Source organism: Prionailurus bengalensis, chromosome A1 (assembly GCF_016509475.1).
Source record: "Prionailurus bengalensis isolate Pbe53 chromosome A1, Fcat_Pben_1.1_paternal_pri, whole genome shotgun sequence".
Classification (NCBI taxonomy): domain Eukaryota; kingdom Metazoa; phylum Chordata; class Mammalia; order Carnivora; family Felidae; genus Prionailurus; species Prionailurus bengalensis.
Window position 1 is genome coordinate 178195472 of NC_057343.1, and position 15158 is coordinate 178210629.

Here is a 15158-nt window from a genome sequence, read left to right on the forward strand (position 1 = left end):
TTTTAGAGCTAGAGTGTGAGTAGGGGAGAAGGGCAAAGAGAGAGAATCTTAAGCAGCCTCCATGCTCAGTGCAGAGTAGCAGAGCCTGACACATGGCTCGTTTCCATAACCCTGGGATTGTGACCTGAGTCAAAATCAAGAGTCAGATACTCAACTGAGCCACCCAGGCGCCCCAGCTGCTGCTGCTGTTTTTTTGTTTTGTTTTTTTGTTTGGTTTTGTTTTTTTGAGTCATAATTCAGAACTCATAATTCCGTTTTCTAGAAACTGAACTTTCTTACCCGTTTGCATCAAAGTGGCAGGTTTTGATAATTATTTTATTTTTTAATTTTTTAATGTTTATTTATTTTTGAGAGAGACAGAGCACAACCATGGGAGGAGCAGAGAGAGAGGGAGACACAGAATCTGAAGCAGGCTCCAGGCTCTGAGCTGTCAGCACAGAACCCGACACGGGGCTCAAACCCATGAACCATAAGATCATGACCTGAGCTAAAGTCCTATGCTTAACCAACCGGGCCACCCAGGTGCCCCTAATACCAGGCACCCCAATTAATCTTTTATTCAAAAAAGGTGATAAATACACGTGGAGGGGAAATCCAAACATACCAAAGTAATCTATCCATTCCCTAGATATAACAACTCTTACCACTCTTCTGGGTATCTTTAAAGATGTTCTATCACAGCAGTTCCTCAACTTGAGCATGCATCAGGATTACCTAGAAGGCAGGGTGCCTGGGTGGCTCGGTCGGTTGGGCTTCCGACTTCAGCTCAGGTCATGATCTTACGGTCCGTGAGTTTGAGCCCCGCGTCAGGCTCTGTGCTGACAGCTCGGAGCCTGGAGCCTGTTTCAGATTCTGTGTCTCCCTCTCTCTCTGCCCCTCCCCTGTTCATGCTCTGTCTCTCTCTGTCTCAAAAATAAATAAAAACATTAAAAAAAAAATTTTAGAATTACCTAGAAGGCATATTAAAACACATTGCTGGACTTTTCTCTTGCGAGTTCCACATTAGTTCTGAGTGGGGCCACAGTAATTTGGTTTTCTGAACATTCCCAGGTGCTATTGTTGCTGGTTGAGATTCACACCGTTAGAACCACTGTTCTGGTGTACCTTGAATACATTCACCCACCCTACCCTGTTTTTTCTGTAAATATGCATAAATACATATACTATTCTGCACCTTGATTACTCTTTAAAGTGATGAATCTTGGATCTGCATCATCCCTCTTATTCTGTCTGGGGTACCAGTTATTTCAGACTAAATTCGGTCAGTTTGGCTATTTGCAATCTTGCTGCTGTAAACCATGCTGCCGTGAAATGTCCTTCTCTATAGTTATGTCTTGGTGTCTATGTCTATAGAATGCACTCCTGAAGAGAGAATTGCTAGATCGAAGAGTCTGTACATTTAGAGAGTAGAAGCACAGTTGCCCTCCAAGTAGATTTTACCAGTTTAACACTAGAGCAATATGACTGCTTTTGTTTTCCTATATACCCTAACCAACATTTCGATCTTTGACAATCTAAGCGAAAATCTGTGTCCTGTGGTCCTACTTTGTATATTTTCTTTGAAGTTTAGCATTTTACTCTAGGCCTTTTTTTTTCCCCCTGCAAATTGTTTGCTCATATTTCTGGTGCATTTTGGTCCTTATCCTCTTGATTTGTAAATATTAAGGGAATTAGTCATTTTCTAGCCTGTATTACCATTTGTTTTGGGTTTGGGTAATTTACCATGCACAAATTTGAAGTTTTCCTTGGTTGGATCTATCAGTCTTGTGTTTTATGGCTTCTGGGTTTTCTTCTTTACTTCAAAAGGTCTTACCTGGATTATAAAAGTTTTTTTCTTATGTTTTTAATATGTTTTATGGTTTCATTATCTGGAATTATTTTGGTGCAAGGAATATAGTAGCTGCCCAGATTTATTTCTTTGTTTTTGTAGGTAGCTAGTTAATCCCACTTTTCCTGATACTACTTACTGAATAATTTTCATTGTTCTTTTTCCCATTGATGTGGGAAAAATCACTCTTATTTTATGGCTTTTTAAGTTTGTTAGAGTGTGTATGTGCATGAGTGGGGCGCGGGGGGCAGAGAGAGAGGGAGGGGGAATCCTAAGCCAGCTCCACACACAGTGCAGAACCTGACACCAGGCTCGATCCCACGAACCATGAAATCATGACCAGAGCTGATATCAAAAGTCAGTTGCTTGGGGGGGCGCCTGGGTGGCGCAGTCAGTTAAGCCTCCGACTTCAGCCAGGTCACGATCTCGCGGTTCGTGAGTTCGAGCCCCGCATCAGGCTCTGGGCTGATGGCTCAGAGCCTGGAGCCTGTTTCCGATTCTGTGTCTCCCTCTCTCTCTGCCCCTCCCCCGTTCATGCTCTGTCTCTCTCTGTCCCAAAAATAAATAAACGTTGGAAAAAAAAAAAAAGTCAGTTGCCTGGGTGGCTCGGTCATTTAAGCATCTGACTTAAACTCAAGTCATGACCTTGTGGTTTGTGAGTTCAAGCCCCACATTGGGCTCTCCCCTCTTGGTGAGGAGCCTACTTCAGATCCTCTGTCTCCTTCTCTCTCTGCCCCTCCCCTGCTCATCCTCTCTCTCTCAAAAATAAATAAACGTTTAAAAAAAAGTTGCTTAACTGGCCACCCAGGCACCTATTTATTTATTTATTTGCTTGCTTATTTGTTTATTAATTACAGAGAGCACAAGCTGGGCAGGGGCAGAGAGAGAGAGAGAATCTCAAGCAGTCTCCATACCCAATGCAAGAGCCCCACACGACTGAAATCATGACTTGAGCGGGAATCAAGAGTCCGACACTTAACTGACTGAGCCACTCAGGTGCCCCTTTTCATGGTTTTTAAGACTATACTTTTTTAATGGTCTAATTGAACTACATAATTAGCAAATATATCTGTGTCTGCCTCCAACTTTCAAATGTTATGATTTAACATTTTTATTTACAGAAAAGAAAGAAGAGTGTGGCTGATAACCTCCCTTGCAGTAACTGGCCTCCTGTGATTTCTGCTCTCTGGCTCTGTGAAGGGTGTTCATGAAGGTAGCCCCATTTTGGCAGGTGTTGGCAGAGTTGATTTGACCTTTCCTAGTCTCTGTCTTTGGCATGAGGCAAGTGATAATACAAGAGGGCTAAGGACTAGTAGAAGAGAAATGATTTCACTTTGCTTAGCTTCCTCTAAAATTCTTTCCTCTCGCGGCGCCTGGGTGGCTCAGTTGGTTAAGCGTCTGACTTAGGCTCAGGTGGTGATCTCACGGTTCGTGAGCTTGAGCCCCGCATCGGACTTTCTCCTGTCAGCGTGGAGCCCACTTTGGATTCTCTGTTTCCCTTTCTCTCTGCCCCTTCCCCACTCACACTTTTTCTCAAAAATAAATAAAAATTAAACATAAGATGATTTCCTCTTTATAGCTGATACAGTTTGTGGAGGAACCCGTCCTGTGGTGCTGGGTTCCGGGGCTGACACTGTAGTCCTCTCCCCAGCCCAGCCTGCCGTTCTCCTGCACTGCAAGTGCAGCCGCTCTGCCCTTTGCTTAGGCTCCCTGAACAACACGTGTTTTGCTGACCAAGGAATTCTAATCTAACTATGACATAGAATATAGTGTGTTAACCACCACCCAAAAAATACGTAAATGTACTTGGTCCAACCGGACACAGTGGATTAACTCACTGTGGAAATAAACTTAATTGAAGCATCTACATACACATTTTTATTCTGTTATTATTTTTTTATTTACTTTTTTACATTTATTTATTTTGAGAGAGAGGGAGAGAAGGAGAATCCCAAGCAGGCTTCGAACTGTCAGTGCAGAGGCCTCCCCACCCCCGGTGTGGGGCTCAAACTCACAAACTGAGATCATGACCTGAGCTGAAATCAGGAGGCAGACGCTTAACCGATGTAGCCACCCAGGTGCCCCATACACAGACATTTTTAAACACTTTAAGTCCCGGTGTGCCTTGGTGCCTCTGTTGGTTAGTGACCGGCTTCAGTTCAGCTTATGGTCTCATAGTTCAGGAGTTCAAGCCCCACATTGAGCTCTGTGCTGACAGCTGAAGCCTGCTTCAGATTCTGTGTCTCCCTCTCTCTCTGCCCTTCCCCCACTTGTGTTTGCTCTCTTTCAGAAATAATAAACATTAAAAAAAAAAAAGTTTAAAAACTTGAAGTCCTATAATGTAATTGAGAAAAAAAGTTCCAAAGTAGACATTGACAGATTGTTTTCTTTGTTGTACCCCTAGTCCCCAAAGTGTCACTTTACCCCTGCTATTGAATTTTAGTTTTTACACAGAGTTTCAGTTGGGGCCCATCAGAGCTGAATGCTCAGTTTCCTGATTCCATTCTTAAACTGCCCAATTTATGAAAATGCTCTTAGGATTTCTTAGGGGCGCCTGGGTGGCTCAATTGTTTAAGTGTGAGACTCTTGATTTCGGCTCAGGTCATGATCTCACAGTCATGTTGGTCTCTGCACGGGGTGTGAAGCCTGCTTGAGATTCTCTCTCTCCCACTCGGGCTCTCACTCTCTCTCTCAAAAGAAATAATTTTTTTTTTTTAAGGATTTAAAAAAATCTGATAGTTGGATCATGTACCTTTTATTGTCACCTAATGATATCCAGGGAGGAGGGAAAACTCATTCCTGAAACTTTAGTCATTTGATACTCACTTTAAATTAACTAAAATAAATTAATAAGTTATTTTAAATTTTAGTTTAAAATTTAGTTAGGGGCGCCTGGGTGGCTCAGTCGGTTGAGCGGCCGACTTCGGCTCAGGTCATGATCTCGCAGTCCGTGAGTTCGAGCCCCGCGTCGGGCTCTGTGCTGACAGCTCGGAGCCTGGAGCCTGTTTCAGATTCCGTGTCTCCCTCTCTCTCTGCCCCTTCCCCGTTCATGCTCTGTCTCTCTCTGTCTCAAAAATAAATAAACGTTGGGGCGCCTGGGTGGCGCAGTCGGTTAAGCGTCCGACTTCAGCCAGGTCACGATCTCGCGGTCCGTGAGTTCGAGCCCCGCGTCGGGCTCTGGGCTGATGGCTCAGAGCCTGGAGCCTGTTTCCCATTCTGTGTCTCCCTCTCTCTCTGCCCCTCCCCTGTTCATGCTCTGTCTCTCTCTGTCCCAAAAATAAATAAATGTTGAAAAAAAATAAATAAATAAACGTTAAAAAAAATTAAAAAAAAAAATTTAGAATTCAAACCAATGAACTTATCTTCAACTTTCCCTTCTCCCTACCCCCATTCTGAAATAAAGGTATAGTATCTTTGGGGCGCCTGGGTGGCTCAGTCGGTTAAGCGTCCGACTTCAGCTCAGGTCACAATCTCGCGGTCCGTGAGTTCGAGCCCCGCGTCGGGCTCTGGGCTGATGGCTCAGAGCCTGGAGCCTGCTTCCGATTCTGTGCCTCCCTCTCTCTCTGCCCCTTCCCCGTTCATGCTCTGTCTCTCTCTGTCTCAAAAATAAACGTTAAAAAAAGATTAAAAAAAAAAAGTATAGTATCTTCACTGTTTTAGAGTCTGTCTGTAAAAATCACATATGCCATGGTTCCTTTTTATATATCTCAGGACTGTTGCCCTTGGAAAATAGGAAAGAGAAACCTTTCTAAGACCTCATTATAGTTTCTCCTCCCAGGACTCTGTGTAGATCTTAAGGCTGTCTGGTAGCAAAAGCTATCTAGGCTTCCAGAAAAGAGGCAGAAACCTATCCCAAGATAAGCTTATTGGCAAGACCCTTTGAAATGATGATGGATTTCCAGCTGTCATTTTCCAGCTAAATACCAGTCTCTCAGTTCAATACTCTGTGTCTGTGCAGTAGTGTCTAAACTGTTTGCCAGAGGGTATTCTCCTTGGGGAATACCTGCAAACTTTTCACCAAATCAGAGGAAGACAGAAGCATTGTTCTGAGGTGCTTTGTATGTTAAATACAGAGTGTGTTCATGGTAAAGAACTTGATTTGTGTTCTTGCAAGTTTGACTTACCAGCCACAATCTTAGATAAGCAGTATTCTTTTCTGTTGCACGTTGAAGGTGATTTCTGATGGTTATTAGGTAATGAAGTCTGGATGCCTTATGGTTGGTTATAATGTATAACCGATCCTTAAGAAATTCCTGGTTTATAGTAAATGAGCTGTATTTCTTTAATTGCCCAACTTGTTCCTCTAAAGTTTATGGTAGAAGGAGAGGTGGTAATTAGCATTGTGCAGAAGGGGATTCAGAGCCAGTGAAATCCTGGCTTGAAATTTAAACAGAATCTGCTAGAACTGAAGTCAGTTACTCCGATCATTTGCTCTGAGCACGGGCATCTAACTGACCTTCAATTTGAATCATGGTCCTACCACTAGCACACTATGTGTTTTGGGGAAAGGTTGTTAATTTCTCTAGGCCTCAATTTCCTCACCTGTAAATTCTGGATAACACCTGATTCACAGGGTTATGAGTATAAATAACTTCATGTGTCTAAAGCACCTGCCTAACCCATAACAACTACTTACTAAATGGTAATTATCACCATTAATATCACAGTGCAGTCAGGGACGCCTGGGGGCTCAGTCAGTTAAGCGTCCAACTCTTGATTTTGGCTCAGGTCATGGTCTCACAATTCTGTGAGTTTTAGCCCCACTTCAGGCTCTGTCCTGACAGCTGGGAGCCTGTTTGGGATTCTGTTTCCCTCTTTCTGTGCCCACCCCTGCTTGTTCTCTCTTTCTCTCTCTCTCTCTCTCTCTCCCTCTCCCTCTCCCTCTCCCTCTGTGTGTGTGTGTGTGTCTGTCTGTCTCTCAAAAATAAGTAAATAAACATTAAAAAAATATATATATCACAGTACATTCAGGTGGGCGGATTCACAAGTCCCATACTAAAATCATTTAAAAATTATTCAAGGCATTACTTACACAAAAAAATAAAATTATACAAGGACATGTAATAATTATTTTACCGTAGTAGATTTGTACAGTTGCTTAAGCACCTAACTTAGTAATTTAGGTCCTAGGAAGAACAAGCCCCCTATATCCTTAAAAGTCTTGGGGCCCCTGGGTGGCTCAGTCGGTTAAGCGTCCAACTCGTGATTTCAGCTCAGATCGTCTCAGCGTTCGTGAGATTGAGCCCCATGTCAGTCTCTGCGCTGACAGTGCAGAGTCTGCTTGGGATTTTCTCTCTTCCTCCCTCTCTCTCTGCCCTTCCCCTGCTCACTTGCTCTCAAAATAAATAAACTTTTTTTTGTTGTTTTTTTTTTTAAAGAGGAAAAAATGTCTTTCCCTTACAGGTAGAGGCACTTCACCAATTTGAAGTGTCTTGCATCCAGGTGGTTTTAGCTTAAGGATTGAGAGAATCGAAAGGATTCTGAGAGTATTGGACAACTAGTGAACAAACATTGGAAAAGTATCATTGTCTTTCAGCTGCTTAGCTCCAGCCAGTGTTTGTAAGTATTTGGATATACAGGGACCTTAGGAGCAGTGTTGATCTGAAAAGCGGCAACAGAACTGAGACATGTGCACTTTACGTTACATTATTGTGGGGTCAAGAAGTTATTAAAGTATTAACTTGCTGATCGAAGAGCACGTATTTGAACCTTTCATGTGTAGAAGTCAATGCAAAGATACGCACTTCGAGCTTCTAAATTTATTTTTAGGCATGTTAACAGCTGTAATTACATTCTACTTTTAGATCTACTTGTAAAAGAAGACTGTTTGGAGCTCACGTTAACCTGATGCTGCGTTTTCTTTTTGAGCAGAGCCTTTTTCTCTTTCTTTCTCTCTTTCTCGTTCTCTTTCTCTGCTTTCTGCCTCTCCTGGTATTTGTCCATGGTGAAGATAGTAAACAGCTTAAATTCCTTGTAATTAAGACGCTTTTGTTGTGGGAAAGAAAGAAAAATTATTTCAGGAAGGATTTGATACTTTGTTTCAGATGACTACAGGATTGTAATCATTTCTCATTTAAAAACTTGGAAACTTGAAGAGGCTCAATAATTAGGACATAATTATAGTCTGATTGTCGTCTAGGAGCCAGGAACAGAGAGTGTATTGTAGACTCCAAAGGAGCCATGGGTCACTTTCTTACTTCTGCGTCCAGTCCAGACGCTTCGGGCTGGCATCCAAGGTTCTACACAGTATCATCCATCTTTTTCAACCTTAGCTCCCACTCTCTTCCCTGCCATAGACTCCCTCTCTAAATAGGCAGGATTCAGGGTCTTTACCATACTTGTGTCCTCTTAGGAGTTTGCTCCTGCGTTACCACCAGAGACTTTCTTCCTTTCTACTTAGTTAACTCTATACACTCTTTCCCCAATGTCACCTCCTGCCATATTAATCTAGTCACTTCTCTGAACTTCTAAACAAAATTTTCGTCTCTAACCTTCTGCAATTTTGCATGTATATGCTATAGCATGTATTCGGTCCTCTCTCTTCCCGGGCCTATAAATCTCTTCGGTTTTTTTTTTTTTCCTGCTCCCAGTGCCATGACATGCTCAAACAGGATTTCCCCATCTTCCTCCCCACTGCGTCTATCATAAGCAGTAGGACATTGTCTCTGCCTTTGGACAGAGAGGCTTCCAGGGAATCACACTTAGGGAATCTGCGCTTACACGGTCACCTGTGACGTCAAAGTCGTGGTAGAGCTCTTTGAGTTCCTGTTTTTTAATATTGAAGAGAAAGTTGTACATGTGGAAGTTGTCTGCACCAATTCTCAGCTCCCCCTCCAGGTCAAGCAGCTCAAAAACAGGCCGGGAGTGGCGGAAGATAAACTGCTCTTCTAAGTGATTCTATTGAGAGAAGAAATACGTAATAAGATGAACAGTGTTGTTGGTGCTACTTTCAAAACTTGGGCTGCATCAAGAGTAGTATATTCACTTATCCATTTCCCAGAGAACTGAAAGCAAAAGGCAAAGGGGTGCCTGGGCGACTCCGTCAGTTAAGCATCTGACTCTTAATCTCAGCTCAGGTCTTGATCTCAGGGTCATGAGTTCAAGCCCGCATTGGGCTCAGTGCTGGGTGTGAACCTACTTTTTGTGTAAAACACAAAAAACCAAAAGGCAAAATCCTAGGAGCTCAGGGTTGAAAGCTTTCTATGGTCAATGTGGCAAATCCTGCTTCAGCATCTGCATTCAAGGGGAACTTAAGCCACCTGCTGTGATCAATTCTGCTAGACAGAACCCTTGTCACCAGAACGCATTTCGAGTGAAAATCTGCCTGTGAGACATCACAAGATGTTAAGATGATGAACACAAAAGTTTCCTTCCCAAGGGGGAAGTAGATAAATACACACCGAGAAAGTATATATAAGGTAAGGTGGGAACCCAAAGAAGAACGTGTCTCATTTCCATCTTTCATCCCCTTTAGAAAATTCTCTGAGAGAAGGGATCATTGAGAGAGTGAGGCACTTGGGATCACTGGTGACTCTCTATGAAGGGCAAGGATGGACATGCCAAGGAGGGAAGTGATAGAGTGAGATCTATCTACTGGAAGAGGGTACAGGAGGGCTAAAGATGGGCGGGGCAGCAGGCGAGGGAGGCTGGCTAACTTGGGAATTTCTAGGTTATAAATGGACAGTTTAGGAACCAAAGCTAGTTCTCTCCACATTTTGTTCTTCCTGTTTCGAGTGGAAGGAAGGCAAAGTCTGATGCAGTCTTAGTTCACTGCAAGTTCACCTTCAGCAAGATGGCGGCAGCAGCCACGCTCTGCATCCTCTGCCCCAGATCCTGACTTGTTACTCACCTGTTGTGCCAGCAGTATGCAGACCAACATGTAGAACTGGTCAAAACCAATCTCGCCCATAGCATTCCAGTCCAGCATGTTAAACACAATCATGATCTGCCTCCGTTTCCAGTTAGTCACATGATGAAGGAAGTGGTAAAACAGCACATCTGTTAAGGTGGGGAGATGCAGAGCTGGATTGTTCCGAAACTCTTCCAAATGCTAAACAAACGGGAGCCACAGAAACGGTAGCAGCTGTTGGAAGCTTGCCCACCTGGGAATAGTCATGGTAACACTGTTTCTGGCTTTGTCACTGTTCCTTCCACAACGCCTCCAGTCGTAATTGCCCTTGAGCTGTGTGACAAAGCACTGTGCCCAGATTTGTGGGGAAGGAGATAGTAGATTGGGCTTGATTCTCCACCCCGGCTCCTGCGCTCGACTGAGCAGACAGATGTGTGTCCGTAACCAGTAAAGGGCATGGAGTGCTCTTCCTACATGGAAGAGGTTAATTCTCACTGGGAGCCCAGGACACTTTCTTGGAGAAACTGACATTGTGCAAGGGTCTTTCACTTGAGGTCATCAAAATGAGAAATTTAAAAATCATGTTTAGAAAAGTACCGGGGAGCATGGATAGCCCAGTCAGTTAAGTGTCCGACTTTTGATTTCAGCTCAGGTCGTGATCTCAGGGTCGTGGGATTGAGCCCTGCATGGGAAGATGCAGGAAGATTCTCTCTCCCTCTCTCTCTCTCTCTCTCTCTCTCTCTCTTTCTCTCTCCCCCTGTATCCCTTCCCCGCTCATGCATACACTCTGTCTCAAAAAAAAAAAAGTATCAGTATTCCTCATGCTTCTGTAAAGCAAATGGATTTGGCTATGGGGGAAAGAGCAATCACTGAACACGTTAGGTTCTAGGTGCTTTAAATGCCACATTTCATTGAAGCCTGACAACCCTACAGGGAAAGTGGTATGATACTCGTTTAAAATAAGCCTCAGATAGTAACTAGTCTATTTCAGTACTTGTGTAACTGTAATGAGCATACCGTTCACTTGAGAATCTTGTAAAAATACAGATTCTGATTCAAGAAATCTGGTGTTGGACTGAGTCTACATTTCTTTCTTTTTTTTTAAAGTTTATTTTGAGAGGGAGAGAGCGTGTACACACGAGTGGGGGAGGGGGAGAGGGAGAGGGAGAGAGAGAATCCAAGCAGGCTCCGAGCTGTCGGTGCAGAGCCTGATGAGAGGCTCGATCTCGTAACTGTGAGATCATGACCTGAGCCGAGATCAGGGCCAGACATTTAACCAACTGAACCACCCAGGCGTCCCCTGAGTCTACATTTCTGGCAAGCTCCCAGGTGATATGGCTGCTGCTGGTCCGTGGACCCTACTTGGAGTGACAGAGCTGGGATTCAGAGTCTGTCTGACTCTGCCTTGCTCTTTCCATAGTGATGCCATATCTGTTTCAGATTAATTAATACATATGTATTCAATCATATACAGAGAAAAAATACTGTAATTTAAAAAAAAAACAAGGTTTTTGCCAGAAATTCTACTCACTAATCATCTGTCTCAGGGAGTACAAGATGGAAGAAACCAACATGGTGACACATTTATATAACAGCATGTGGCTTACAGATTGTGTATGCAAATCACCCATGGTAACCAGGGATTTTGAAGTGTAACTTTGTGAATATGTGATATCCCTTTACCCGCTGATTCCAGAAACTATCTCTTGCATAAAATGTGGCTCTAATAAATACATAAAACATGTATGTCATTTGGAGTCCCAGCTGAAGAGCATAGTGAACCAGTCATCACAATGTCATGATTTTTTAAACAATTTTTTAATAGTTTATTTATTTTGAGAGAGTGCACAGGACAGGAAGAGAGAGAGAGAATTCCCGGCAGGCTCTGCACCATCAGCATGGAGCCCAACGTGAGGCTCAAACTCACAAATCGCAAGATCATGACCTGAACCAAAACCAAGAGTTGGACGCTTAACTGACTGAGCCACCCAGGTGTCCCCACAGTGTCATGATTTGAGAAGAATCTGATGGTCTCTTGATGTTCCTTCCCCACACCCCACCAGGTACGAACACGTGGGAATAGCACATTATGTATATACACAGTGTTTTTTGTGTAGTTGCTCCTGCAGAAATGTTTTAGTGTGGGATATAGTAGCTACTTAACAAATACTGTTTTTAAAGCAGTTGGCTCGGGGCGCCTGGGTGGCTTGGTCAGTTAAGCGTCCAACTTCAGCTCAGGTCATGATCTCATAGTTCACGAGTTCAAGCCCCGCGTTGGGCTCTGTGCTGACAGCTGGGAGTCTGGAGTCTGCTTTGGATTCTGTGTCTCCTTTCTGTCTCTCTCTCTCTCTCTCTCTCTCTCTGACCCTCCCTCACGTGTGCTCTCTCAAAAATAAAAAACATTAAAAAAAAAAAAAAAAGCACCTGGCTCTGGCCCACTCAAGTGTCCAAAGCCTTATGTCACTGCCTCCCTGGAAGGCAAAACTTAAGGCTGTTGCCTTCACTCTGTCAGGTCACTATCCAATCCCTTGGTGACCAGAAGACAGGAGTGTGACTTTATCTCTCAGGCACTGCATCATCAGGGAGTGATTTAGTTACTAGGGAGATCAGACTTCTCAGCAAATATTCCAGTGAGATTATGAGCGTAGGCTTTGTGATCAGAAAGCCCTGGGTTTCAGTCCCAGCTTTTCTGTTTACAGCAAGGTGTCCTACACTTGCCTTATCTAGGTCGGGGTTAGTGCGGAGATTTGGTGGCATACTATGTGTACATCTGTATGTAAAGAGAAAAACTGAGACATGAAATTATGAGAAAATGAAGGTGTCTTTTAAGCATTTTTTAAAGATTGTGTAAACTCTTAACAAATCTTTACGGAAGAAACACCTTATTCACAAATGGCATTTATTTCCTTCAGGTCACAAGGAATGGTTAGGATACTTTGCTTATACCTGGTCCTTAAGAACAAAACAAAATGAAACAAGCTTAAAGTATTTTAACTGGTCTATTAGTTTATGCATTCAAAGGCAGGGTTGAGATTGTCAATACTTGGTCACAAGTACCAGGAATTAGAAGGGATCCTGCAGATTACTGACTCAAACCTTCCATTTGACAGATGAGAGATCTTGTTAGGGGGTCTTAAGGGTTAATGCCTGAATGGGACTCAGCCCCCAGGAATAATTATAATAATAACAAACACTAAGTTCTTACCATGTGCCAGGCACTGTGCTGAACGTTTTCCATACATTATCTCATTATCTTTTTTTTTTTTTTTTTTACTAGGAGCCTCATGTATGGACGAGGAAAATGATACTCAAAGAAGGTGATGATACCTTCTCCAAACCACCAAGGAGCGCCAGAATTTCACCCCAGAGCCCGCAACCTTCTCCCCCTCCCACAACCGCCCCCAGTGTCAAGTCTCAGTTGGCCATTTCTCCCTGCTTCACTGAGAGGATAAAATGCATCTCTGTTAATCAGGCTGTTCCCAGCTCCGCAAGTGCCCCTGCACGTTAGTTAAAAACCAGGTGACATCTCAGAGCAGATGTGGCTGAAAGCACTGACCGTTCAAGGTGTTGTTGTGGTGCACGTCGAGAAGGTGAAAATACTCCACCAAGACCTTCACGTTCCTCACGGATAACAGGCAGTATAGCTTGTCCAGATAGAGGTACCACAGAAACGAGCCCTGCTTCAGTTTCATCGTGGCGCTCCGGAGGCCGAAGGCACGGGCGACCTGGAACAGAGGAGGGTTCTGGAACTAGAATGCTGGCTCGAGAGAGGCTCTGGCAGTACGCAGAGACATTACAGGAAGCAGTCAGTAAAAAAATTAAAATTGCTTCCTCCCAGTCCTCTGGCCTGGCTGGTACTATCTGTGGTCTTAAATCTTTCGCTACCTTGGTTTTCCTCTGCCACCACATCACCAGTTGTAACCGAAAATCACAGACTGTTTAGAAATGAATGCGAGAACACTCTCTGCTTACACTCTGTCTCTCTCTCAAAATAAAGACCCACACACACACGTTTTTTATTTATTTATTTAAAAAAATTTTTTAATGTTTTTATTTATTTTTGAGACAGAGAGAGACAGAATATGAGCAGGGGAGGGGCAGAGAGAGAGGGAAACACAGAATCCGAAGCAGGCTCCAGGCTCCCAGCTGTCAGCACAGAGCCCGACGCCGCGGGGCTCAAACTCACCAACTGCGAGATCATGACCTGAGCCGAAGTCAGACGCTCAACCTACTGAGCCACCCAGGCGCCTCCCCTCCCCTAATTTTTATTTTTATTTTTTAATGTTTTTATTTATTTTTGAGACAGAAAAAAATTTTTTAGAAGAGTCACGTGCTCCACTGACTGAGCCAGCCAGGTGCCCCAAGGCCTGTTTTTTTCTTTCACAAAATTTATAATGGAATTTGCAAATACTGTATATCACAAAGTAAAGAGATTGGTATAAAAACCTACATGCAATCAGCATCCAGCCTCAACAATTACCAACTCAGGGCCCATCTTGTTTCATCTCTATTCCCCATCCACCACCACCACCACCAACTGGATTATTTTGAAGCAAATCCCAGGGGCGCCTGGGTGGCGCAGTCGGTTAAGCGTCCGACTTCAGCCAGGTCACCATCTCGCGGCCCCGCGTCAGGCTCTGGGCTGATGGCTCAGAGCCTGGAGCCTGTTTCCGATTCTGTGTCTCCCTCTCTCTCTGCCCCTCCCCCATTCATGCTCTGTCTCTCTCTGTCCCAAAAATAAATAAATGTTGAAAAAAAAAATTAAAAAAAAAAAATGAAGCAAATCCCGGACATAACTTCTCATCTGTGAAGATTTGAATATATATTTCAAAAAGAGAGTGTCTCTTTTATTTTAACATAACCACCTATCACTTCTATACCTAAAACCAAACAGCATTCCTTAGTGTCATCAAATATTCACTCGGCATTCAAGTTTTCCTAATTTTCTTTAATTTTTTAAATTTTTCTGTATTTAAAAAATTTTTTTAAACAAATCTCAATTCATTTGAGAGAGAGAGAAAGAGAGAAAGAGAGAGAGAATCCCAAGCAGGCTCCATGCTGAGCAGGGAGCCCGACCCAGGGCTTGATCCCACAACCCTGGGATCAGGACTTGAGCTGAAATCAAGAGTTAGACACTCAACCAACTGAATCACCCAGGCGCCCCTTTTTAGATTTTTAATAGATGATTTATTTAAGTCAGGAAGCCAAACAGATCTAAGTATTACTTTAGTCTGTTTCTTAATATCTTTAGGCTCCTCTTTTCTTTTTCTTGAAATTTATTTGTTGAAGAATCCAGACTGTTGTGTAGAAGAAAACATTCTGGTTTTTGCAGATTTTCTCTCCAATGTGTTAACACATTCCTCTGTCTCCTGTATTTTCTATAAACTCATGGTTAGGTCTAGCATGAAAGCTGGTTTTAGGGAAAGACCAATAAACACAGATAAACTTCTGGCAAGTGTGATAAAAAGATTTCTAAAACTG

General features: G+C 43.3%; 1 protein-coding gene across 1 annotated transcript; it reads right to left on the minus strand.

Moving 5' to 3' along the window:
- Positions 1-7449: 7449 nt before the first annotated feature.
- On the minus strand, positions 7450-13369 carry EFCAB9 (EF-hand calcium binding domain 9). The gene is made up of 4 exons (XM_043595994.1): positions 13234-13369; positions 9678-9826; positions 8549-8725; positions 7450-7813 (listed from the first exon to the last, which is right to left on the minus strand). Exons 1-4 carry the CDS (start codon positions 13367-13369, stop codon positions 7616-7618), a joined length of 660 nt encoding a protein of 219 aa, XP_043451929.1. The 3' UTR covers positions 7450-7615.
- Between the last annotated feature and the right edge of the window lie 1789 nt (positions 13370-15158).

Excerpts from the sequence above, each read along its gene's own strand:
- EFCAB9 (XM_043595994.1), bottom strand. The coding sequence starts at position 13,369 with ATGAAACTGAAGCAGGGCTCGTTTCTGTGGTACCTCTATCTGGACAAG. Across the intron at positions 9,827-13,233 it reads CCACAACAACACCTTGAACG|ATGTGCTGTTTTACCACTTC; the intron begins GTCAGTGCTTTC and ends CCACCTTAACAG. Across the intron at positions 8,726-9,677 it reads GCATACTGCTGGCACAACAG|AATCACTTAGAAGAGCAGTT; the intron begins GTGAGTAACAAG and ends TTCTCTCAATAG.